This window comes from Chelon labrosus (assembly GCF_963514085.1).
Source record: "Chelon labrosus genome assembly, chromosome: 14".
Taxonomy (NCBI): Eukaryota; Metazoa; Chordata; class Actinopteri; order Mugiliformes; family Mugilidae; genus Chelon; species Chelon labrosus.
This window is the reverse complement of record NC_140347.1, coordinates 7,769,796-7,793,802: the sequence shown is the minus strand read 5'-3', so window position 1 is coordinate 7,793,802 and position 24,007 is coordinate 7,769,796. Positions and strand designations below refer to the sequence as shown.

Genomic DNA, 24,007 nt, shown 5'->3' with positions numbered 1-24,007 from the left:
AAGCTGTGAAGTCTCTCGCTCTCAGTGAAATCATCACATAGGTAAAGTGAATATTTATTACATTAGTTATTTTAGAGGCAAAGCTCAGATTAGTACTGAACCCTGGAAGCTTCCATACGCACTGTAAGATCAACGCTGTGGATGTCATAGTTTAACTCTCCATGGCTCCTTAAACATGAACATGATCATGTCGATCATGATGATTTTTAATGACAGATTAAACTGTTTATTCGTATTAAATAATTTCATTTGTTAATTCTTGTTTAGATTTCTGTATTATTTAGTAAACAGCTACAAGGACAGAATATTTTAAAAGGCTCTTATTACTAATGAATCATTTGTTTTTTTTCTGAATGAATGAGTTAAACTCCTCTTCCACAGATCAGCCCTGTTGAGTAGGTGGTCTTCAACGTGACCCAGGACTGAGGTCACATGTGTCCCAGACCACCTCCACATGGTGTTAGAGATCAGATCAGTCAGTCGTGTCCAGTGTTCATGTTCACGTTCACGTCTGTGCTTTCAGCTGCACACTTGCGTTCAGATTGCCCAGGACGGATGTTGATGCGAGGTCTGAACAGGGCCTTAGGTTTGACAATAAAGCAATAAAAGCAGTTTGTTCTGCACACGGTGTTCATTCTCACCTCTGGATATCCAACTTCATTCAGTTCACACACTCTCTCTGGGATTCGCTGCACAACTGTTTGGAGATGAAATGTACTTGTTTAAAAAAACTCAAGAGAAACACACACATTAAACAGTGTTGGCTGCTGAGGTAAAGATTCCTATACCTGGACACGGTACTCCACTTTTGGGTTGCGACTGGACAGCCTTCCTCTTTCTCGGCACGTACAAAGGTGACATATCCCCTGCAATGTGGGCGGGCTCCATACCAGGAGCGCCAACGCACCCCCCTGTAGAAATCACCACTGGAAACACATGGAAGACGGAGGACGTCAAATATTCTGCAGCAGCGGAACAACATTCACTCACTCATCTATAATGCTTTCACATGGCTGCTTCATTCATAAATATTGCTACTGGGAAAACATTAAGGACAGTTGTTTGTAATGGAACCAGAAGAGTGCATTTCTGCAAAAAATGACTCCAAACATCAGCTGATTCAGTCTTTTCACAAGTCTTGAAAGTAGACAAAGTAAACTCAAACTTCATATATTCTCTAAACCACCTATGATACATAGCTCTAGCAGTTATAAAAACATATTTTCTAATTTCAAATCGGAACATCAAAGGTGGATATTACAGTTTCTTCAGTGGTTGTGTGTTTACGTTAAAGCTTCCACATTATTTAAAGTGATAAATATGCCCTCACTTGCCAGTTCATTAGGTACACTAGTGAATTCATTCTAACATAACAGTCCTGCTCTAATTCCTCCTTCAGGACGTTATAATGTTCAGTTTATATTGAATCAGAATTAAAAGTTTCTGCTATTTAGCCTAGCCCACTGATTACAATGGGGTTGCCAAAATAACAGAAACACGACAAAATTAATTAGCGTACAAAATGAAAACACAGCTGAAGCAACGTCTCTCTCGGTTGAATACACAATAATATTCACTAAATGAGATTTAGTGCAGGACTGTTACATTAGAATGTGTTCAGTAGTGTACCTAATGAAGTGGCAAGTGGGTGCAAATACTGTGGACTTTCATTAAGAGTCATTCTAATAGAAGTTTATAATTTAAGTAGAGAGTCATTAAGTAGGGACTTTTAAGGAGTTTAACACTCACTATGTTAAAACCTTATTAATTAAGCGACGACGACGCTAAGAAAAAGGTCTGAGGTCTGAAGCAGACCTGGTGGTAGCTGGCTGTCGGGTCGCTTTTCTCCAGGCGGAGACTCCGCAGCATGAAAGGCGGACACTTTTATTGTTTCTGAACGGACGAAGAAACGCAAAGGAGAGAGGGAGCCTACCGTCCTACAGCTCACTCCCTCTGCAAGGACGCACGGCTAGCCTCCATGTCTTCCGAGCCCGGCCTCCTCGGTCGCCTTTCCCCCGGCGGTGATACCCGCCAGGAGGGCTAACATCCAGGGAGGCCTGATCCGGGGAGTCGGGGCTGCTCCGGGGAATCAAACCGGAGCCGCGGCGGCGGCATCCGAATATGAATCGGTGCACGCCGGCATAATTGACCACAGTGTGCTGTTATAAAGCGTGTGGTTGTTCAGCGGAACGCCTATGGGGAGAATTTTGTTCCTTTATTATGCAATCAAATAGAATAGATTCGAAACCAAAAAAGGGATTTGAGAGCAAAAAAGAGTAAGTTGCAATCAAAAATATTTTATTTGAGATCAAAAGTAATTTTTTTAAGTAAAAACATACGACCATTTTGCTTATAAATCAGTCCTCTGTGCTTTCAAGTTAAAAACCTTTGCTTGCAAATCAGTCCTCTTTGTTTGCGAGTTATACTTTTTTTTTTGCAAATCAGTCCTTTTCGATTGCAAATTCTAAAGTTTTGCTTGCGAATTCAAGTGCACTTGATGGGCGGGGCCTACGCTGGTGGATGAGAGAAGAGTTTCTATTGGTTGGTTTGACCGGGCTCCAGCGCCAGCTACTTCCGCCTTACACCCATATCACCCTTGTGCTGTACTGCTTGGAGGTAAGCCTGTTGCTCTTCAAACGTTTCCCATATTTAATGAATTGCGCTATTTATCGTTGGCTACAGTCTGCCGTACATTCACAACAACAACAACAACAACAACACAAGTAATGAATTATAATGCCCTGCTGCTGCACGCACACTGATTAGCAGCAACATGGTTGTCTCTGCTAGTCACGGCCTGAGCAGAGTATAGCATATAATCGTATAGTTTTTAAACACTGATAATATTGCTCAGCTTAATGACAGTGATTTAAGCCGAATCGTAACACATCCGGCACAGCTCCGGTAGGCGGATTATATGCTATACTCTGCTCAGGCCGTGACTAGCAGAGACAACCATGTTGCTGCTAATCAGTGTGCGTGCAGCAGCAGGGCATTATAATTCATTACTTGTGTTGTTGTTGTTGTTGTGAATGTACGGCAGGCTGTAGCCAACGATAAATAGCGCAATTCATTAAATATGGGAAACGTTTGAAGAGCAACAGGCTTACCTCCAAGCAGTACAGCACAAGGGTGATATGGGTGTAAGGCGGAAGTAGCTGGCGCTGGAGCCCGGTCAAAACAACCAATAGAAACTCTTCTCTCATCCACCAGCGTAGGCCCCGCCCATCAAGTGCACTTGAATTCGCAAGCAAAACTTTAGAATTTGCAATCGAAAAGGACTGATTTGCCAAAAAAAAAGTATAACTCGCAAACAAAGAGGACTGATTTGCAAGCAAAGGTTTTTAACTTGAAAGCACAGAGGACTGATTTATAAGCAAAATGGTCGTATGTTTTTACTTAAAAAAATTACTTTTGATCTCAAATAAAATATTTTTGACTGCAACTTACTCTTTTTTGCTCTCAAATCCCTTTTTTGGTTTCGAATCTATTCTATTTGATTGCATAATAAAGGAACAAAATTCTCTCCATAAACGCCCTCCTGCTGGAGAGAACAAATAAGACCCGCATCTGCTGCTGCCTTCATGGACCGTCGGAAAATACCGCGACTCAAACGGTGGTTGCTGAGTTTGGACACTTTAATTCAGTTCAATTAAAATCTTACTTATATAGCATCAATACCAATACTTTTAACACAGCTAATAACGTGCATGAGTAAGAGAGAAGAAATTAGATCAGTAATTAGAGGACAGGTGCCAGAGAGAAGTAAATAGAGGACAGGTGCTTTGTTGGTGCTTCCTATGGGTTAGGTCCTGTTTGTGGTCCTCTAGAAACTATTGCCAGTGGGAAAACACGAAGGAAAATGTCCTAACCAGCATGTCTTTGGACGGTGGGAGGAAGCCGGAGTACCCGGAGAGACCCAACGCAGACACAGGGAGAACATCAAACTCCACACAGAAAGGAACCAGTCGGTCCATGGATTCGAACCCGGGACCTTCTTGCTGTGAGGCATCAGTGCTAACCACCTCGCCACTGTGCCACCTGTTTTTAAGCATTTCTAAGCAATTTTATTAAAAGTAAAAAAAACAGCAAACACTAACCAGACGAATGTCAACGGAGACTCAAATGATGGTTGCTGAGTTTGGACACTTCAATTCAATTCAGTTTAAAATGGTATTTATATAGCATCAATACCAATACTTTTAACAGGAAGAAAGGGAGGGAGGGAAAGGGAGGTGGAGACAGGGACACACAGCTAATAACATGCACGAGTAAGAGAGAAGAAATTAGGTCAGTAATAATTGAATGTGCATATATATTTATACACAGTATATATTATACCATTATCGGTCAGAGAGTCCATTCTCAATGTGTGACTAGATGGCAGATCATGTCTCGGTCCACCGTTTACCTCAATTTGACAAAGGTGGCTTCCTTTGCTTCTCTTTCAAACCATCTGTCTTCTCCGGATGAAAATGCTGACAATGTTGAGTGTCCTTTGTCCCTCAGGTGTAGGTGGACAGCTGCATCCATGGCCTGAATGACTGAGAGCCTTCACAGACGGACTGGGAACCAATCGCCCAATTAATCTGTTTCTGCCGGTAAAATAATGTATTAACGCTGTTTCTCTTGTGTAGGTGTCCATTTGTTTCATCACATTGATATGTTTCATTACCTTTTCTCAGGAGACAGTACAAGCGTATGGACTGCCGAGATCAGCTTTCAGTCTTGTATTGTAGTGTATGTTAACACTGTGTTCGCTATGACATTGTGACATTTTTAATTTGTTGAGGTGTAGGCTCCAACTAAACCCATTAGGAGGTTTTCGTTGCCTTTTGTGAGTTTCTTGAAGACATTTCATATAAGTTTCTTCTGACAGTTTTAAATGACTAGTGGGAAGTTGATGTTTTACAGGAACATCCGTGGGTGGTGTCCACCTGAAACTCATCCATTACTGGAGGAATCCACCTTAAGTCCTCATCAGTTCACAGTCAGGATTCCCCCTTAAGAGCAAACAACAATAACACTTTCACTTCATCACCCCACATTTGCTTTTTATTTCATTTTGAGATTTCATCCGTCTACACAACCTACTGTACATTCTTACTGTGTCAAAATACCAACAGAAAGACTTTCCTCCGTGAAGCCTTGAGCTCAAACAAATGAGCCCTAACAATGTGGTACACTACAGTGGGGAAACTATGATGTCTGTCTCTATGGTAGTGTTGCTTTCGTCAACGAAAACTATGACTAAATATTGTCGTCAACGAACCTTTATCACGTGACTAAAACGAGACGAGACGTAACGTAAATGCTGGTCATGCGACGATGACTATAATTAAATGTATAATGCAATATTGTTGACGAATAAAAACGAGACTAAATGTGGTTTACAAAATAAAAACTATGCTAAAATGTCTCTCCATTTTCGTTGACCAAAACGAGACGAGACGAAATGTTACAACGTCATTTTGTCTTGTTTAGTCGCGTTATTATTATTATTTTGTAGTTTTTCTGTTTCCTGTGTCCAGAGAGCCCGTTTCTCTCGCAGGCGACGTCACTTCCTCAAGCTCCACTCGCGGTATTATTTAGTAGATGCAGCTGCTCCAGTGAGTCTGCGACTCTGCGTGAGTACTGAGTAGCGAGAGAACTGTGAGTAGGCTACTGAGTAGGCTACTGAGTAGCGTGACAGAGAAAGGGAACGATGGCGGGCCAGCCGGGGGTCTTTGGTAGAAGAAGAAGAGAAGACATTTGGAAAAACTTTAAATACACCGAAGTGGAAAATAAAACCGAATGTCTTGTGGTGAAAGATACGGAGAAGTGCGGCAAATAGTAAATAAATAGTAAAATAAATATGTTGTAAATTCAAATCAGCGTCTTCCGTGTCTGGAATGGATGTATTCTTGAGTCTATAAGGTAACAATAATATAATAAGAACCTTGTTTGAAATAGGTTTGGCTAAAAGAAAATTTTGGTTTTGTCTATACTACAAGGTAGACTACTTATACTGTATTGACTGGGTTAAATAGAATTGCATTACTAAAAAGAGACTAAAATACAATTTTCATTGACTAAAACTAGACTAAATGTCATCAGTTTTCGTTGACTAAGACTAGACTAAATGTCATCAGTTTTCGTTGACTAAAACTAGACTAAATGTCATCAGTTTTCGTTGACTAAAACTAGACGAAAATAGTCATGGATAATTCTGACTAAAATAAGACTAAAATGCTCAGACTTTTAGTTGACTGAAACTTGACTAGACTAAAAAGAGTATGAACATGACTAAAACTAATAAAAACTAAAATGACAGCTTGACACAAAGACTAGACTAAAACTAAAATTAAAACAGGCCGCCAAAAACAACACTACTGTTAAGGGTCGCGGGGGTCTGCTGGAGCCTATCCCAGCTGTCATCGGGCGAGAGGCAGGGGGTTGTAGTTTTTGTAAAAATAGAAATCACTCTACGATATAAACACTAAATCCCTGATATGCATTTACTTCTCTTCATGCTGCTGATTTAGTTCCTGAATTCCGCACCAGATAAAAGTTCTGTTTCCTACCAAAAATGTTGTGAACGCAGTGTTACGAGCAGACCCTGAAGGCAGCAGCAGTCAGAAGCACTGGGACCAGGGAGGGGGGGCGTGTCTCTGGCAGGAGTGTGTCTGTTGGAAAATAACTGGGGACATTTACAGGAACAGAAGCAGCACAAACAGTCTGCAGCCACTTTATTAGGGACACCTCCTCAGTCTATTTAAGCTCGGCTCTGCTGTGGTTTTGCCGCAGAATAATAGAGTTTAATGTTGCATACTTAACTACAACCTCAAAGCTGAATTAAATAAAAGTTTATGGAAGAACAGCTGTAGAGATCTGGAGTAACTTCATAACAAAAAGACACACCGTATGAATCTGGGGATAAAACTAGAAATGTGAAGCCAATGAAGAGAAGGAGCACGCCGACAAAAGACACGAGGCCGATGGGCAGAAAAAAACAACAAAAGTAAGAAGTGAAAGTAACTGAAAGTTCACTGTGTTACAGATTGTGTCAAAACTAAACAGAAAACACAAGAAATTAAACTGAATAACAGAGAAATGTTAATGTCCAAGCTTGCTGTGACTCCTGAGGAGGTCGTTTAGACAAGTAAAGTAATCCAGATCAGCAAAGACAGGCAGCAGACCAAAAGAGAGGATAACCTGGAGTTAAAGACATCACTAGAAAGTTTACATCATCAACAATCTGACAGGAAGGAGAGTGATTGAGGAGGAACATGTGAGCTAGTGTATGTGGAAGAGCTGTGAACAGACTAATGGATAAGATGTTGAATAACAGAGACTGGAAAGAAGAAGTGAAGCTGGAGGCAGAAAGAGCCTACAGGGGGAATAAAAACTTGCCTGATTAACAAAAATACAATGTTTACTCCCACTACACAGTCTCTTATCTCTTTCTGCACTCAGCTAATATGTCTGCACCTCCCCTGCAGGGGCTGGCTGCAACAAAACAAAAGTGAAAGTATTTCACTGACAGGGAGGAGCTGCCGTTCTTTTTTATGGGGCGTTCTATTTGTCCACCGAACTCGGTTTCCGAGTCGGTTTCCGGAGTTACGAACCGGAAGTTGCAAATAGAACGCCCCCGAGGTCGTATAGGTCGTCAACTCGTCGAGGCTCAGAGGACCCCGAGTTCAGTTTCCAAGATGGCTACCACGAGCATCACACGTAGTGAACATTGTGGTTTTCTACTATTTTAAGCACTTTTGTCTTTGTTGTAACCAAATGTAGAAAAATGTTACGCTTATGGTGCGTTCTATTTGCGCGACTTGCAACTCGGGAGTGACGTCACATCCGTGTAGGAAAATTAGAGAGTTAGAGAGGACCCCGAGTTCAGTTTCCAAGATGGCTACCACGAGCGTCACACGTAGTAAACATTGTGGTTTTCTACTATTTTAAGCACTTTTGTCTTTGCTGTAACCAAATGTAGAAGTCGTACACATAGCAGTGTATACGGTTACCTAATAGGCATGTCGCTACAGCTAAATACCGCTTAATAAGTTATTTTGTAGCTTGTGCAGTTTAAATTGGCTAGACACGCTCCATGTTGCTATGACAACAATGCCGAGCCTTGAGCAGAAAGCGGAGCAGTAGCCTATCGTTAACGTTAATCAAAACGGAATATTCAGATATCAAACTGTGAAATATGTTTGTGTAATATGTAGTGAACATGTGAAATCCGCCGTGGTTGCACTGTAAACGAGATAAACACTATAAATGTTACGAACCGTCCAAACTGCCGAGTGCAACCAAGCACATTGAACCACATTGATGAACCACAAACTTTGATTGTAGCTGTACTCTTTCAGAGCTAGCGCAACAGCGACTTTCCTGGAGGCGTCCATCTTTTCTCCGACCTGCCGTAAACACAACCCGCAAAAACCCGCTGTTATAAGCTTGTCCCTGTAAGGTCCATTTTCTTTCGCCTTAACTTTCTCCATTGCTTTACTTTTCTTGTATTCGTAGATCTGTCCCGCCGAAATAATAAACGCGCAGAAATTAAAGAGCTCTGGAATGTTTAGTCGGCCTCTGTTAAGTTCTGAAGGCGTTGCCCCTGGCAACCGATAGCGTCTCCTACCATCATGGCCGACCGGCTCAGACCCCGCCCAAATCAACCCAAATCGGCACGTGACTCCTCACTCTCAATATATAATATATATACTAATTATTTGCAACATCCGGTTCGTAACTCCGGAAACCGAGTTCGGGGAACAAATAGAACGCCCCATTAGTCTGAGCAAGAAGGACATGCCAGAGAGTCTTAGAAGTTATCAATCTATTCCGTAAGTAAATGCTTCAGAATATTTGAAATAATCCCTGTGAGGCTGTCAACTGCTGAACCGCTACCATACTTCGGTCTGATTCATGTTGTACGTTTCTAAGATATTTATTTATTTCTGTTTTCCGGTCCAGACATTTTTAGAGAAAGCAGCTGCAGTGAGAGCGTTTACAATGCTCTAACTCCTACTTGATTTGTTTAATTCTGTTTCTTCATCCTTCTTCAGAGCCATGGACAGTGAACATGTACCAGGTGAGAATAATAAGTTTACTGTTTTTTTTGTTATAAACAACATATGTTGTTGTTTTTTTTTAAAGATGGAAGCTAACTGCATGTAGAGATGAGCCTACAGTCATGAAGTGACAGCACCTCCTCTCAGCTCCACGGGGCTGACAGCTGACGTGGAGCTTTTGGCAGCTACAGAGCAAAACAGACCTAAGAGGAGATGAATGTTGCACTCACAGTATCTGGACAAGAATGTGTTAAAAAACAAACAAACAAACAAAGACATTTATGTAAACACATTAAATTTCCTTCACCGCTAAGAGTTCAGTAGACAATAAAAATAAAAGAAAAAGAAAACAGTGAAAACATTAATTTGCACACAAACACAGGCCGACATGAACATGGTTTATTTGGCTGCTTGATGAGTATCTTACGAAGTAATTAATTATAAGCAGTGTTGGGAGTAACGCGTTACAAAAGTAATTTAATTACTGTAATGTATTGCTTTTTGCTGTAATGTGGTAATGTAAGGCATTCCAAAAAAAAACTGGGTAATATTTTACTCGGTACAAAGGTCAGTAACGCGCGTTACAATGCATTTTCACCCGAAATTAATTGGTGTTTTGTTTTTATACTATCGCCAATAACACCGCGAGATCAGCAGAGGAGAAAAATGCACCGCAAATTGTAAAACATTTCTTCCTGTACGGCTGAAGCAGGCTCGACGTCGGACAGTAACCCGTTCTCAAGCACCCCTAAACCTTGTCCCAGCACCCCTAAAAATAAGAGTTAAAAAAATGGTTGTTTTATTTTAAAAGGGGTTGTCTATGATAAGATGACAAAAATAGCACAATCGAAGAAAGTATGTTGTTTAAAAATAATATTTTAACGAGGAAATGTAGTATTACCCCCTCCACCCCCCCCACTGGTGTGATCCATCTCTCTCGTTTACCCCTCCCTCCCCCACGCACGCAGCGCGCACGCAGCGCGCACACACCTTCAACGCGGAAGGTTGAAGGTGTGTGCGGAACGCGGAAGCATAAAGGTTAGATTATGCTTCCGCGTAGTGATCACGCAATGGTCACGCAATGGCCACGCAGTTGCTCGGACGCAGTCGTGAGACCGTGATGGTTCTGCGTGGGGTTTACGTGTCGAAATGCATGCCACACCGGTAGAGGGCGCTATGGTTTTTTGTGACCGACCGACCGACACTCTTGTGACTATCTCGCCTCGTTATTTACCTTCCGGCTTTTGCCGTAGTCACAGTGAACGATGGACACCGAGACAGAGAGACTGGCGTTGGAGCTCCAAATTATTCAAGCAGAGGAAGAAATACTTCTATTGCAAATTAGGGCACGACAAAGGAGACAATTATGTTTATGAGTGGAGACCGGAAAAGCGGTCTCCAGCGGATGTAGTTAGCGGACCAATCACAGCCAATGCCGCTGCGTTGCTGCTGCGTTGCTGTTGCGTCGCCTCGACGCGCGTCGAGGATTTTTGGGAGGTGCGCGTCTGGCCCTTGCGTAGGACGCACGGGGGTCCGCAAGGACGCAATAGGTCCGCAATAGGTCCGTACGCACGGACGCGCTGTGTCAACGCGGAAGCATAAATTAGGCTTAATTTGGGCTTTAATACGGACCTATTGCGTCCTTGCGGACCCCCGTGCGTCCTACGCAAGGGCCAGACGTGCACCTCCCAAAAATCCTCGACGCGCGTCGAGGCGACGCAACAGCAACGCAGCAGCAACGCAGCAGCAACGCAGCGGCATTGGCTGTGATTGGTCCGCTAACTACATCCGCTGGAGACCGCTTTTCCGGTTTCCACTCATAAACATCATTGTCTCCGTTGTCGTGCCCTAATTTGCAATAGAAGTATTTCTTCCTCTGCTTGAATAATTTGGAGCTCCAACGCCAGTCTCTCTGTCTCGGTGTCCATCGTACACTGTGACTACGACAAAAGCCGGAAGGTAAATAACGAGGCGAGATACGTCACAAGAGTCTCGGTCGGTCGGTCACAAAAAATCATAGCGCCCTCTACCGGTGTGGCATGCATTTCGACACGTAAACCCCACGCAGAACCATCACGGTCTCACGACTGCGTCCGAGCAACTGCGTGGCCATTGCGTGACCATTGCGTGATCACTACGCGGAAGCATAAAGGCTAGATTATGCTTCCGCGTAGTGATCACGCAATGGTCACGCGGAAGCATAAAGGCTAGATTATGCTTCCGCGTAGTGATCACGCAATGGTCACGCAATGGCCACGCAGTTGCTCGGACGCAGTCGTGAGACCGTGATGGTTCTGCGTGGGGTTTACGTGTCGAAATGCATGCCACACCGGTAGAGGGCGCTATGATTTTTTGTGACCGACCGACCGAGACTCTTGTGACGTATCTCGCCTCGTATAGTTATTTACCTTCCGGCTTTTGTCGTAGTCACAGTGAACATGGACACCGAGACAGAGAGACTGGCGTTGGAGCTCCAAATTATTAAAGCAGAGGAAGAAATACTTCTATTGCAAATTAGGGCACGACAAAGGAGACAATGATGTTTATGAGTGGAAACCGGAAAAGCGGTCTCCAGCGGATGTAGTTAGCGGACCAATCACAGCCAATGCCCCTGCGTTGCTGCTGCGTTGCTGTTGCGTCGCCTCGACGCGCGTCGAGGATTTTTGGGAGGTGCACGTCTGGCCCTTGCGTAGGACGCACGGGGGTCCGCAAGGACGCAATAGGTCCGCAATAGGTCCGTACGCACGGATGCGCTGTGTCAACGCGGAAGCATAACTTGGGCTTAATAGGTCCGTACGCACGGACGCGCTGTGTCAACGCGGAAGCATAATTTGGGCTTAAGATACTGCCTATCTACAGAGGACATTTGCAGCTTTTGCAGTGATAACAAATGTAAAGGGGTGGGGCCTTGGTACCTTTCTCTTTCTCATTAAGGACAATGTCGTCCATCAGTTTTATGAAATCTTAAAAAACGTATTTAATTTGTTTTTTCCAGCATTCTGATTACCTTACAAAGATTGGGGAATTTAAACTTTTAATTTTTTTTCCTGGTAGTCCGGAGGTTAGCTTGCTAGGGGTTGCTTTTTTGATGTTTATTGACCTTAAGTTTGTTTTGCACTTATTGTTCCTACCTCATCTTCTCATTTAAATGCAATTTCTTTTCTTTATTTTTTAAACTGCGCCTATTACATTCTTCTGTTGTTAGCCTTAAGCCTAGGAGTATAATAAGATACATTTAGAATAAGTATATATATTTGCAGTTATTTTGGTGAAAGTAACTTAAAAGTAATGCAGTAGTAGTGTAATGCCTTACAATTCAGAGACAGTAATATTATAATGTAACGAATTACTTTGAAATGACAGTAACAAGTAATACATAATGCATTACGTTTTTGAAGTAACTTGCCCAACACTGATTATAAGCAACTATAAATATGATGTACACTTATAGGTGGAGGTTAGGATTTAAAAATAAAAATAAGACAGACACACGGGGCAGTGTTGTTTTCGTCAACGATGACGATGACGAAATTATTTCGTTTACGCCCCTTTTTTCATGACGATAACAAGACAGTGACGAGCTAAACATGGCTCTTTGATGACCAAAACACGACGAGACGTTTGTAAGCTGTCATTGACGAGACAGGGATATATATATATGAGACTGGGTGGATGGATAGAGCTTTTAACACTGTAGCACCAATTAATATGACAATTAATATGACTATATATATATATATATATATATAGAGAGAGAGAGAGAGAGAGAGAGAGAGAGAGTTATGTGTTACAGTGACCCGTATATATACGGGTAGATCACTTTGACTTGGTCACTGTAACACATAACTCCTGGCGCAAAATGCGCTAACTTCAGGCTAAAACTAGTAGCTTCAATTCTGCTCCTGTGAAGCTGGGTTTCTTGCAGTGGCACAAAAATGTAAACATTCAATTTCATGCAATCAATTTTAATTTGAACTGCATCAACAAGTTCATACCATCTCCTTTACTCATGCTGAATCTTACTTAGTGGTGGGCAGATCGATCCAAATATAGATCGATTCCACTGTAATGAGGTCGATCCTTCAGTTTCAGTGTCTCTCTTGTTCCATTAAAGAGGTGTCCTGACTGTGTTTGTCTAAATACTGCTGCTGTCACAGAGTAAAACAGGTTCACTCCTCCAACTCTCGTGTGTTTGTTGTACCATCCCGTGAATCAGCAGCGCAAGGCAACCAAGCACCGCCCACCACTACCTGCCAGGAGAATGGCAGGGAGAAACAGCAGCACTGTTTGGTTAAATTCTCAGGCCGAAAAATTAAACAACAGCAGGTTGATCTATTAGTAAAAAAAAAGGCTGTAAGATACAGTGGTAACACAACAAACTTGTGTAAGCATATGGAAAAGAAAATGCAGAGCTACAGGAACGGCCCCCTGAACCTGACAGACATCAGAAAGAAAGTGCGCTAAAGGGGAGAAATGTTGTGTTATTTTTGTAGTATATTATACTTCCTAAACACACATGCTGCTTGGAAAAAAATAATTTATTTTACATTTTTTACAATATTTATTGTGGAGTGATAATTTTGTACACACGCAAATCACAAAAACACCTAAATTAAATTATTAAAAAGTATTGGTATCGGTATCGACGATACAGACGCTGTATTTACTTGGTATCGGATCAATACCAAATCTAGCAGCTCAATAATGACTCAAATATTCTTTTTCATTCATCTTCAGTGTTGAGGAAATTCTTTGTCTACTGCACGGGGAGAACAAATGGAGCTCATCAGTCCACTGTTCAGAAGCTTCAACGTCTTGGACAGATTGAGACAAAGTCTTTTGAAGAATGCAACTACCTTCTGGTTTTCTGTCCCATCACTTCACGAGTTGGAACGGACGTCGGTGAGGCATTGGACCAAGTCAATCAACATTTTGGTAAGAAGTACCTTTAGTCAGCGTCTGGATTTCTACTGCCCCCTTCATTAATGCGTTTATATGGTACTGTGGGACCTAATGGCAAAGACCTACGCCTGCAGGCTGTCCTGGTGTGAGTCATTTATACTTGTGTGCTCATCAGAGAGAGAAGCAGCTGGAAATATTAAAGCGTAAACACGCTTCTACCAAGCGGACCAATAACAGCTCTTGCGCTATGTGTCCCCGCGACGAGTAGTTACATTTTTGGGGAGTTGCACGTCAGCTAGGGTGTTAGGATCTGCGTTATTGCCGTAGCCTCTGTGTCAACTTAACGCAGAAGCCTAAACCGCCTGTTATAGAGATGTAATATTTATTTACAATATAGCTGTACTGTTCTTACATTAACTGTCCACGTCAGTATGAGGTTGTGAACAAAGCAGTGGTTTTTATGTAATGACAAATATAAAATGAGGAGTCATGACAATTCAGGGAAAAGTATAAAACTGGAGGTGATCAGAAGCCCTGCAGGATGCGCTACAGATGGGGTAACCTAACTCATCTGCTCTCTGAAGTTTCAACTTGTTTCTATTCTTACAGGAAATAAACCAATCATCCTGGTGGTGATGCATCACACCTTCGATCCTGAACGTGTTGTAGCTAAAAGCAGTCAACACGTGGAGAACCCAAATGTCCTCATCACTGTGGACACTCTGTTTCATGAGGACAAATTCCTCAACTGTAACCGCAATGACATTGCATTGGATGAAATCAGGAGATCTTTTCATGTTTCAGAGGTAATCACTGGATTTACTGGTCTAATGTCAGATTTACACACAATCACTCACCGTTTTTACATGGACACTAGTGTTTCACTAATAATCAGAACTAGAAAATTCCTGCGGAAATTTTGACTGTGCCGATGATGCTGCCGTCCAGTTTCAAGTGTGCGTGGTAAATCATCATACTATATCACATTACTCGGCAACAAAGTGACTGGATGGGTGTGAGTTTGATGTCGTGCATGTTGGGGGGGGGAGAGGAGGGAGGGAGGGAGGGAGAGAGAGGGGGGAGGGGGGAAGGGAGGGGGGAGGAGGGGGAGAGAGAGGAGGGAGGCAGGGAGAGGAGGGAGGGAGAGGGAGAGGGAGAGGGGGAGGGAGGGGGGAGGGGGGAAGGGAGGGGGGAGGAGGGGGAGAGAGAGGAGGGAGGCAGGGAGAGGAGGGAGGGAGAGGGAGAGGGGGAGGGGGAGGGAGGGGGGGAGAGAGGGAGAGGGAGGGAGATGGAGGGAGAAGGGGAGAGAGGAAGAGAGGGAGGGGGAGATGGAGAGAGGGGGAGAGAGAGAGGGAGAGGGGGAGGGGGAGAGGGAGAGGGGGGGGGAGAGAGGGAGAGGGAGGGAGATGGAGGGAGAGGGGGAGAGAGAGAGAGAGGGAGGGAGAGAGGAAGAGAGGGAGGGAGAGAGGGGGAGAGAGAGAGGGAGAGAGGGGGAGGGGGGGTCATGGAGTGTTCTGCCTCCCTACTGTAATAGTCTGAGAGTCTCTAATGTTTTGTCAGCCTGTGTCTGTAATGCTATAGTGGGAGGGGAGGTGGAGGGGTTGGAGTGGGGGGGTCATAGTGTCAGGTTCTGGCCCCCTACAGTATTGCAGGGGGTAGTTTTAATGTTTTGGCAGATCCTGTTATCCACTGAGAACCCTTTTCCCTCCACTTTCTGTGTGCACCTGTGCTGAGTCTGCTCGTCAGGGGCCGTTGCCACGACTACACGCCGCACATGATATTCTATGTGTTATACTCCCTTCTCTTCTGTACCCTAGGATTTGCCCTCCGAACAAATGCTCATAAATCAAAAACTACAAGTCCTATCGAGAAAACGAACACATTGAGAGCGTCAGCCGAGGGTTCTCTACAATTTAGTGTTGTTCACACGCTCGTACTGCGAAAATTGTGGCCGTAGTCATTTTAGGAAAAAAAAGTATGCGACACGAAAAATCGACGAAAAATCGCTCTCGCTTTCCACATACACACACGGAGAAAAATTCGAAAACTGGTCGGCGCAGTTCTCGCTCGGAGGAGCCTGCAGCCCAAACCGTACGTCCCACACAAATAAAACCCACACCATCTGAAAGCCAACAAAAATCCCTACGTTTTTATGTATTTTTTATCTCTGTACCTCAAAAACTGTGGCCACCCCGTAAGATTGAACCTTTTTTTTTTCAGAATTTCGCCGAAACTCTGAAGTTAGAGTGCGAGTTAGAGTGCGGCCATTGAGAGCCGAAGTCCCGCCCCTCTACTTCCGGGTCATGGGACCTATCTTTCCAAAAAATATGAACAGCAGTCTATGGAGAGATCATAATTATTATTTTTTATTTTTATTATTTTTTGGTCCCGTTCGAATTGTGGCATGAATTTCACATATGATGTGTGTGAATTTAAAAGATAATTTTTCACGTCAAGAGATATTTGACGTAAATAAGCTGAACAACATTAGGTTTTGTATGAGAGATCTCTCGTCTCGAACAATGTACGTCACTTGAGAACTATGGCTGTCTCCTTGTTGAGCTTTACCGTCTTCTTCCAGGACGAAGGCAGAAGCATCAAACCAGGGGAAAATCATTATAAATCGGGTCATGTCGAGAGCTGTAGTTACACGAAGGGAGTTTTGGTCGGTTCTGTACGCGCCAGCATGCGGGACTTGTAGTTCGTTTAATTACGTATTTTCCATAGCGTTTTACTTAACTATCTTGCAACAAACTGTGACATTCTTGACATGTAAAATCATTTTTTATTCTCAAAAACAACATATGTATAATCCAAGGCACAAGTCGATCGGGACCAGAAAATAATTTATCTTTCGCCATAGACTGCCGTTCATATTTTTTCGAAAGATAGGTCCCATAACCTGGAAGTAGAGGGGGCGGTACTTCGGCTCTCTATAGGGATCCATTATAAACGATGATTTTTTTATTTTTTTCCAAAATTTCCCCAAAACGTAAACTGCGACCCTGACCAAACCGTAAAAGGTATCGAAACGCCGTTTTCAGGACAAAAAAGCTACACTTCCCGTGCCTCGTACAAACTTTCAAGCAATTTTCTACTCCGAATCACGGCCGAGTAATCGCTGGACAAAGCGAAGGAGGGCATTTTGGAATGTTGGCGATTTTTTCTCTCTCCATTCTTGTAGAGTTTGATGTCATGCATGTTGGAGGGTACAACAAACCAAACAGGATGACGAGGATGCAGTAGGCCTGGCTGAGAGAGAGAGAGACACTGAGAAGGGTCGTCCTTTATGCCCTTCTACAAACCGAGGCCACAAGGGCAGGTACATGCAGCAGACCCCTCCCAGCTCCACCTGAAAGCCAACATCAAATAAGGAAGAGAGCGGGAGGGATCGTCACACCCCCACCTTTAAGATGGGTGTCCTCACTAGGATCCCCAGACAAAGAATGAGCAAATCGTAATAATTGATCGTTAATCATAATCATTTTAATAATAATACTCATTACTGCTATCTGAGCAATAGTTTAACAGTTTACGGCACAGTCTTACATTTAGAAAAACATCAATATTAAACTTAACACATCCAGGCTGTAACAAGGAATCAGCGATGAAGTGAAGACCTTCAAATTGTCCTGTTAGTCCAGCTCTTCGTCTCATGTTGGACGTCACTGCAGTCTGTCTAGATCAGCTGGAGGAAAACTATACACAGACAAATAGACATGTCAAATAATGTTATGTAACATACTTAATATAACTCTTATGAGTGTTCAACAGCTCATTATTTATTTAATTTAAAACATCATATTATATTAAATTACTCCAATTATATATATACTGTCATTAATGTTGTTACAAGCCATAAATGTTTCCTACTTTATGTGGTGGAATAATATTTTTGACACAGATGGACTTTATTTAAAAATATCTTCCCTTTAAATTGTAAAACTTCAACATTATGTTTTAACTTCAGTGCCGGTTTGATGACTGTGATAAGCTCCCGCTAGAAATGCGGCGAATTAGCCGGCGGCTAACCCCACTAGCCTCCGCGTTAGCTGCCGCGGGTCCGCGGTTAACTGCCGGTTAGCTCGCGGTTAACTGCCGGTTAGCACGCGGTTAATTGCCGGTTAGCTCCCGGTTAACTCGCGGTCAACTCGCGGTTAATGGTGCGTTCTATTTGTCTTGTAAGTGCGACTTGCAACTCGGGAGTGACGTCACATCCGTGTCGGAAAACAAGTTACAGCGGGTTTTTGCGTTCTGTTTACGACAGGTCGGAGAAAAGATGGACGCCTCCAGGAAAGTCGCTGTTGCGCTAGCTCTGAAAGAGTACAGCTACAATCAAAGTTTGTGGTTCATCAATGTGGTTCAATGTGCTTGGTTGCACTAGGCAGTTTGGATGGTTCGTAACATTTATAGTGTTTATCTCTTTTACAGTGCAACCACGGCGGATTTCACATGTTCACTACATATTACACAAACATATTTCACAGTTTGATATCTGAATATTCCGTTTTGATTAATGTTAACGATAGGCTACTGCTCCGCTTTCTGCTCAAGACTCGGCATTGTTGTCATAGCAGCATGGAGCGTCTCTAGCCAATTTAAACTGCACAAGCTACAAAATAACTTATTAAGCGGTATTTAGCTGTAGCGACATGCCTATTAGGTAACCGTATACACTGCTATGTGTACGACTTCTACATTTGGTTACAACAAAGACAAAAGTGCTTAAAGTAGTAGAAAACCACAATGTTTACTACGTGATGCTCGTGGTAGCCATCTTGGAAACTGAACTCGGGGTCCTCTGAGCCTCGACGAGTTGACGACCTGTATATACGACCTCGGGGGTGTTCTATTTGCAACTTCCGGTTCGTAACTCCGGAAACCAAGTTCAGTGGACAAATAGAACGCCCCATAACTCCCGGTTACCTAGTGGCTAGCTCCGCTAGCTCGCTAACATACATGAGCTATTCTGGAAGGCTAGCCATCGGCTAAGTCACTGCTCGGCTAATAGTTAACTTCTATTAACAGTTCAGCTATGTTGGGCACAAACACTTAAAGGTGCAGTAGGCAAGTTTTATAAAACTAACTTTCTGTCATATTTGCTGAAACTGACCCTATGTTCAAGTATAATTGCATGATTTGCAAGACATCCAACGCTCCACATTCAGATGCACCAATCACGTCCAGGGGTGTATCTAACAGAGTGTCAATCACTGCTCATGGACACGCATTTCATAGCGCCCTCCCCTCCCTCCACCACCTCGCACCACTTGTCCGTGGGCGTGTAGAAGGAGCCGGGATGTAATCCTCGTCTGAGGCCTGTGCCTCAGCTTCACTCTCAAACGTCTAACCACATCAACAGGTAGCGGTCATATATCTACCACATAGCAAATTGATAAATCCAAACTGTGGAATAAAACGCCACGATGAATGCTTCTAACTGTTATTGATAGCAAACATCACCGATGAAGGCTACTTTCAGAAACATCCTAACCTTGGTTTTGTCCTAAAGTTGACTATTGCTAAATATTTTGACCTAAAATTATTTAGCAATAACGAAGGGTATTATAAAAACTATTTTGTTGTTGTTACGTCGGTGTGTTCCATGCTAGTTTGTTTACTCGCTCTCTCTCGGTTCTCTGCTCGTGCACAGTATTCCAGGGCCAATATGCATGCGCTCTATCGTGCACAGCTCTCCCTTGTGGGGGGAGGGGCTTGGGAGACCGTTTTGGGCTTTAGCGGAAAGGGGGGAGGGACTGAGAAGTTGTCGATGTTCAAATTTTTTGGCTAAGTCCTGGATCTTCGCAATCCTGCCTACTGCACCTTTAACAGATAAATAATTCTAGAAATGCACTTACCTAATAAAGTGAAGGAAACATGTCAGGGATGTTCTGTAAGGAGTTACAGCAACGCAGCCAGATATAATTTGTATTTAAAATGGAGGAAAATATGAAAAATGGCTGACAAGTTGTCATTCACTCAATGAGAGGAGCTATGACTAGCAGGCCTAGCAGCTGTGTGACAGCACCAATATAGGAGGGAGGAAGGGAGGGAGAGAGGGGGGGGGGGGAGGAGGGAAGGGAGCGAGGAAGGGGGGGGAGAGGGGAGGGAGGGGAGAGGAGGGAGAGGAGGGAGAGAGGGGAGGGAGAGAAGGGGGGGGGATCGTGGGGTGCTCAGCCTCCCTACTGTAGTGAATGTAATAGTCTGAGAGTCCCTAATGTTTTGTCAGTCTGTGTCTGTAATGCTATAGTGGGAGGGGAGGTGGGGGGTTGGAGTGGGGGGGGTCATAGTGTCAGGTTCAGGGGGCAGTTTTAATGTTTTGGCAGATCCTGTTATCCCCTCCACTTTCTGTGTGCACCTATGCTGAGTCTGCTTGTCAGGGCCGTTGCCACGCCGACGACAACGTGCGCATATACTCCTCCTGCACCCTAGGATTAGGGGTCCGAACAAATGCTTATTTCTCAAAAACTACAAGTCCTATCGAGAAAACGAACACATTGAGAGCGTCAGCCAAGGGTTCTCTACAATTTAGTGTTGTTCCCACGCGCGTACTGCGAAAATTGTGGCCGTAGTCATTTTAGGAAAAAAAAGTATGCGACACGAAAAATCGTCAAAAAAATCGCTCTCGCTTTTCACATACACACACATGGAGAACCATTCGAAAACTAGTCGGCGCACTCCTCGCTCGGAGGAGCTTGTAGTCCAAACCGTACGTCCCACACAAATAAAACCCACACCATCTGAAAGCCAACAAAAATCCCTATGTTTTTATGTATTTTTTATCTCTGTACCTCAAAAACTGTGGCCCCCTGGTGAGATTGAACCTTTTTTTTTTCAGAATTTCGACAAAACTCTGAAGTTAGAGTGCGAGTTAGAGTGTGGCCATAGGGATCCATTATAAACGATGATTTTTTCAGATTTTTCCAAAATTTCACCAAAACGTAAACTGCGACCCTGACCAAACCGTAAAAGGTATCGAAACGCCGTTTTCAGGACTAAAAAGCCACACTTCCCGTGCCTCGTACAAACTTCCAATCATTTTTCTACTGCAAAGCACGGCCGAGAAATCGCTTGACAAAGCGAAGCAGGACATTTCGGAATGTTACCGCTTTTTTCGGGCTTCTCCATTCATTTCAATGGGCCAAAACGCCCGGTTTTCGCCCGATTATTCTCGCCCCGTTGGAAGAATCGCTTAGTCCCAATTAAGGCGCACGTCTGGATATACAATTTGTCTATTTTTTTTAAGAATTCTGGGAGGAGTAGCGAACCGAAAAACTACGGAAGAAGCTATAAGAATAAGAAACGCGAGCAATAGTAATATATGTGCCATGCACAGGCAGGCGGAGCACTAGCACTAGCTCCCATTGCAATGCATTGCAATGGGAGCTAGTGCATCAGCACAGATAATTAAAATACCTCATATAACATTCTCAATCAGGACAGACTGATCAGATCAGAAGGTGTTTTTATTTAGACTGATAGAGGTAAATAAAAACTGTTCAATAGGCAAATATTAGCTCCTAATAACTATGGAAACACTTGATCTGATTGTTTCTCTCTGGTTTTAATAAATCCATTCTCTCTGAGCATGTCTGCCCATAAACATCATGACAAGTTTTACTAGGGGGGACCGAAACATAGAGGATTGTTGTTCAAAAAAACATTAACCCATCTGATCACACTGTTTTATTTAACGTCCTTTAAAACTAATCAGATTGAATCTTTAATCTCATCAGACTGAACAAACTTCTGTTCATGTAAAAACAGGAGAGGACTTTTACTATGTTACTGTCATTGACGTCCTCTTCTGAAAGATACACATTTCAGTTTCACTGCTATAAATGATTATAACTCATCTTCTGTGTGTTTCTTTTCTTTCTTTTAGCCTTACCGGGGTCAAACTCTCACCAACTGTAAGTGTGACGATAATCACGAATTTACGATTAGAGATGTTTTTCAAGCTGATCTTCATTTATCGCCAACAGTTAGTGAGTTAGTGAGGTATCTTCCTGTCTGCACTTGCTGAAAAAGAATAAATTATTATTGGGGCGCCCTTATAGCTCACCCATGAAATGACAGTCCTCACTGCACTGGTGCAGGTTCAGCTCCAGAGTTGTCTCCTCTTTCTCACCCCATTATCTCTTCTCCACAACCACTTATGAAAAGGCCAAAGAAAAAAAAAAAGACAAATGAAAGAATCACTACTTATACTATGTGAAGACCGATGACCAAAACTATGAAAACAAAAGTGTGAATGTTCTTTCAGTTCAATGACATTAATGAATAATGATGTTGGTGTTGATGTTATCATGTTGTTTTTGTATTATTTAAGTGGTAAATTACCTTAAATCACTAATTTCTCCTTTCTTCTCTATTTTAGGGGTGAAACAAAATCTAAAGGGTGTTTTGACAGGGGTCTTCGTACTGACTCTGGTAATTCTTGTATTGGTAATTGTAATTCCTATATTTGTAATTCGCCAATAGTCTCAGGACAGTAACGTGCATAATGAAACCGGATGGAAGCAGGATAAATCATCATCCCAGCGCATTCACTATAACATGCATATAAATGAATTTATGGTTGTATCTACCGTTACTGCAAAATATTTACTTAATACAATAGTCATAGCTTGTTCCTTGTTAGCGGGTTAACTTTGCACTTCTGCTATTTATGCTTCTGGTTAGATGACTAACTGCATTTTGTTGTGTATGTATCTCTACTATAAGTAATGACAGTATAGTTGAATGTAATCTAATAGATGATTTGCATATGTAATCATCTTTGACAAGGTTTGTGACATGTACATGTTTAAATGTGTGTATTTTGAGATTAGTACATTAGTGTGTAGTTGAGCATTATGAAGCTTAAACAGCTCTGTAGGATACTTTTCATTGCTTTATGCTAATTATAATATTGATCTTATTGGTAATGAATAAACAGAAATGAATCAGTGTAACTGTGCTTAATCTGTCCTGCTTGTCTCAAAAATAAAGAATAAAGACTAAAGCATCAGTCTGGCTCACTGCTCTTGATTTGAATGTAGAAAAGCTGAAGTTCAGAGACACCTCCTCAGTTTACTGAAGCTCGACTCTGCCATGATTTTGCTGCAGAATATAATGCTGCTATAAATGTTACAGCTGACCACCATGGCCAATTTGTGACAGACTCAGGCTGCCTTAACACTGTATCTGTTGTTCTTATTAATCTCTATGCACTCAATTGGGATGATGAGGCATCTACTTTTACCAGATCTAAGTTCCCATCATTTATTCTTTGGGGTCATTTACCATTTACCAAAACACAAAGAAAACGGAAGGACCTAATTGAAAGGAAAAACACATGGAGTAACACCTAACAGGAAATCAAGAACTTAACAAAATAAAACAGGAAACAGAAAACAGAAAGACTAAACACTAAACCATGACTGTAAAAATCCAAGAAGTTAACAAAATACAATAAACAGAAACCCAAGAAACTAATCAAACCATGACAGGTATTATTGGTGTGAAACGATTCAAATGTTTAATCAGATTAATCACAGGGCTGCTGTGGATTAATTTCGATTAATCACAATAAAATATCATTCATTTTTAATCTATATTAATCGCGTTTCATTTTGCATGAGCAAACAGACTCAAGAAAGGGAAAATATATGCACTTAACGTGTTTATTAAACACCTTCAACAGTCTCAATAAAACAACTTGAAACAACAACTTTTTGACTTTTTCAAGCAAACATTTATCCACATTTATGTGGCTGTTACTCCTCTTTCAGCCAGCTACTAAGACAAACTAAGTTGATGATATTGTCCGAGAGGAGAGCTGACTGCTTATTTACAATGTTGCCGGCAACTTAGAATAGTCTCTCACACAGAACAGTGGTGGCAAGGAGTGGCGAGGTATTTGCAAGGCAGCATTTTCAGCTTGTCATGAGCTCCTGAATGAGCTGATCACCACTCCTTGGGACAGTCCTGTACGTAGGACAATGCCTGTCTCAAGACATTGCGTCTTGAGAGGCAACTTGCAAAACCCTTGTGAAGCCAGTGTC

The 24,007-nt window shown here is 42.6% G+C and overlaps 1 protein-coding gene across 3 annotated transcripts; it reads left to right on the top strand.

Annotated features, from left to right (window-relative positions):
* The first annotated feature begins 6,703 nt into the window (after window positions 1–6,703).
* Window positions 6,704–23,071, top strand: LOC311499071 (uncharacterized protein). 3 transcript variants are annotated; one of them, XM_084559910.1, is made up of 6 exons: window positions 6,704–7,000; window positions 9,051–9,076; window positions 13,794–13,991; window positions 14,568–14,764; window positions 21,844–21,871; window positions 22,339–23,071. In XM_084559910.1, the coding sequence occupies exons 1-6, from the start codon at window positions 6,939–6,941 to the stop codon at window positions 22,440–22,442; spliced, it is 615 nt and encodes a 204-aa protein (XP_084416036.1). In that variant the 5' UTR covers window positions 6,704–6,938; the 3' UTR covers window positions 22,443–23,071. The 3 variants fall into 3 exon arrangements, with proteins under 3 accessions (XP_084416036.1, XP_084416035.1, XP_084416037.1); XM_084559909.1 differs by lacking the exon at window positions 22,339–23,071 and having other exon boundaries at window positions 21,844–22,065; XM_084559911.1 differs by lacking the exons at window positions 6,704–7,000; window positions 22,339–23,071 and adding an exon at window positions 8,688–8,828 and having other exon boundaries at window positions 21,844–22,065.
* Window positions 23,072–24,007: the final 936 nt, after the last annotated feature.

Bases quoted from the DNA above. Each gene is read 5' to 3' on its own strand.
- LOC311499071 (XM_084559909.1), top strand. From the start codon at position 6,939: ATGAAGAGAAGGAGCACGCCGACAAAAGACACGAGGCCGATGGGCAGA. The intron at 9,077-13,793 runs GTGAGAATAATA...ATTCATCTTCAG, and splicing joins GGACAGTGAACATGTACCAG to TGTTGAGGAAATTCTTTGTC. The intron at 13,992-14,567 runs GTAAGAAGTACC...CTATTCTTACAG, and splicing joins CCAAGTCAATCAACATTTTG to GAAATAAACCAATCATCCTG.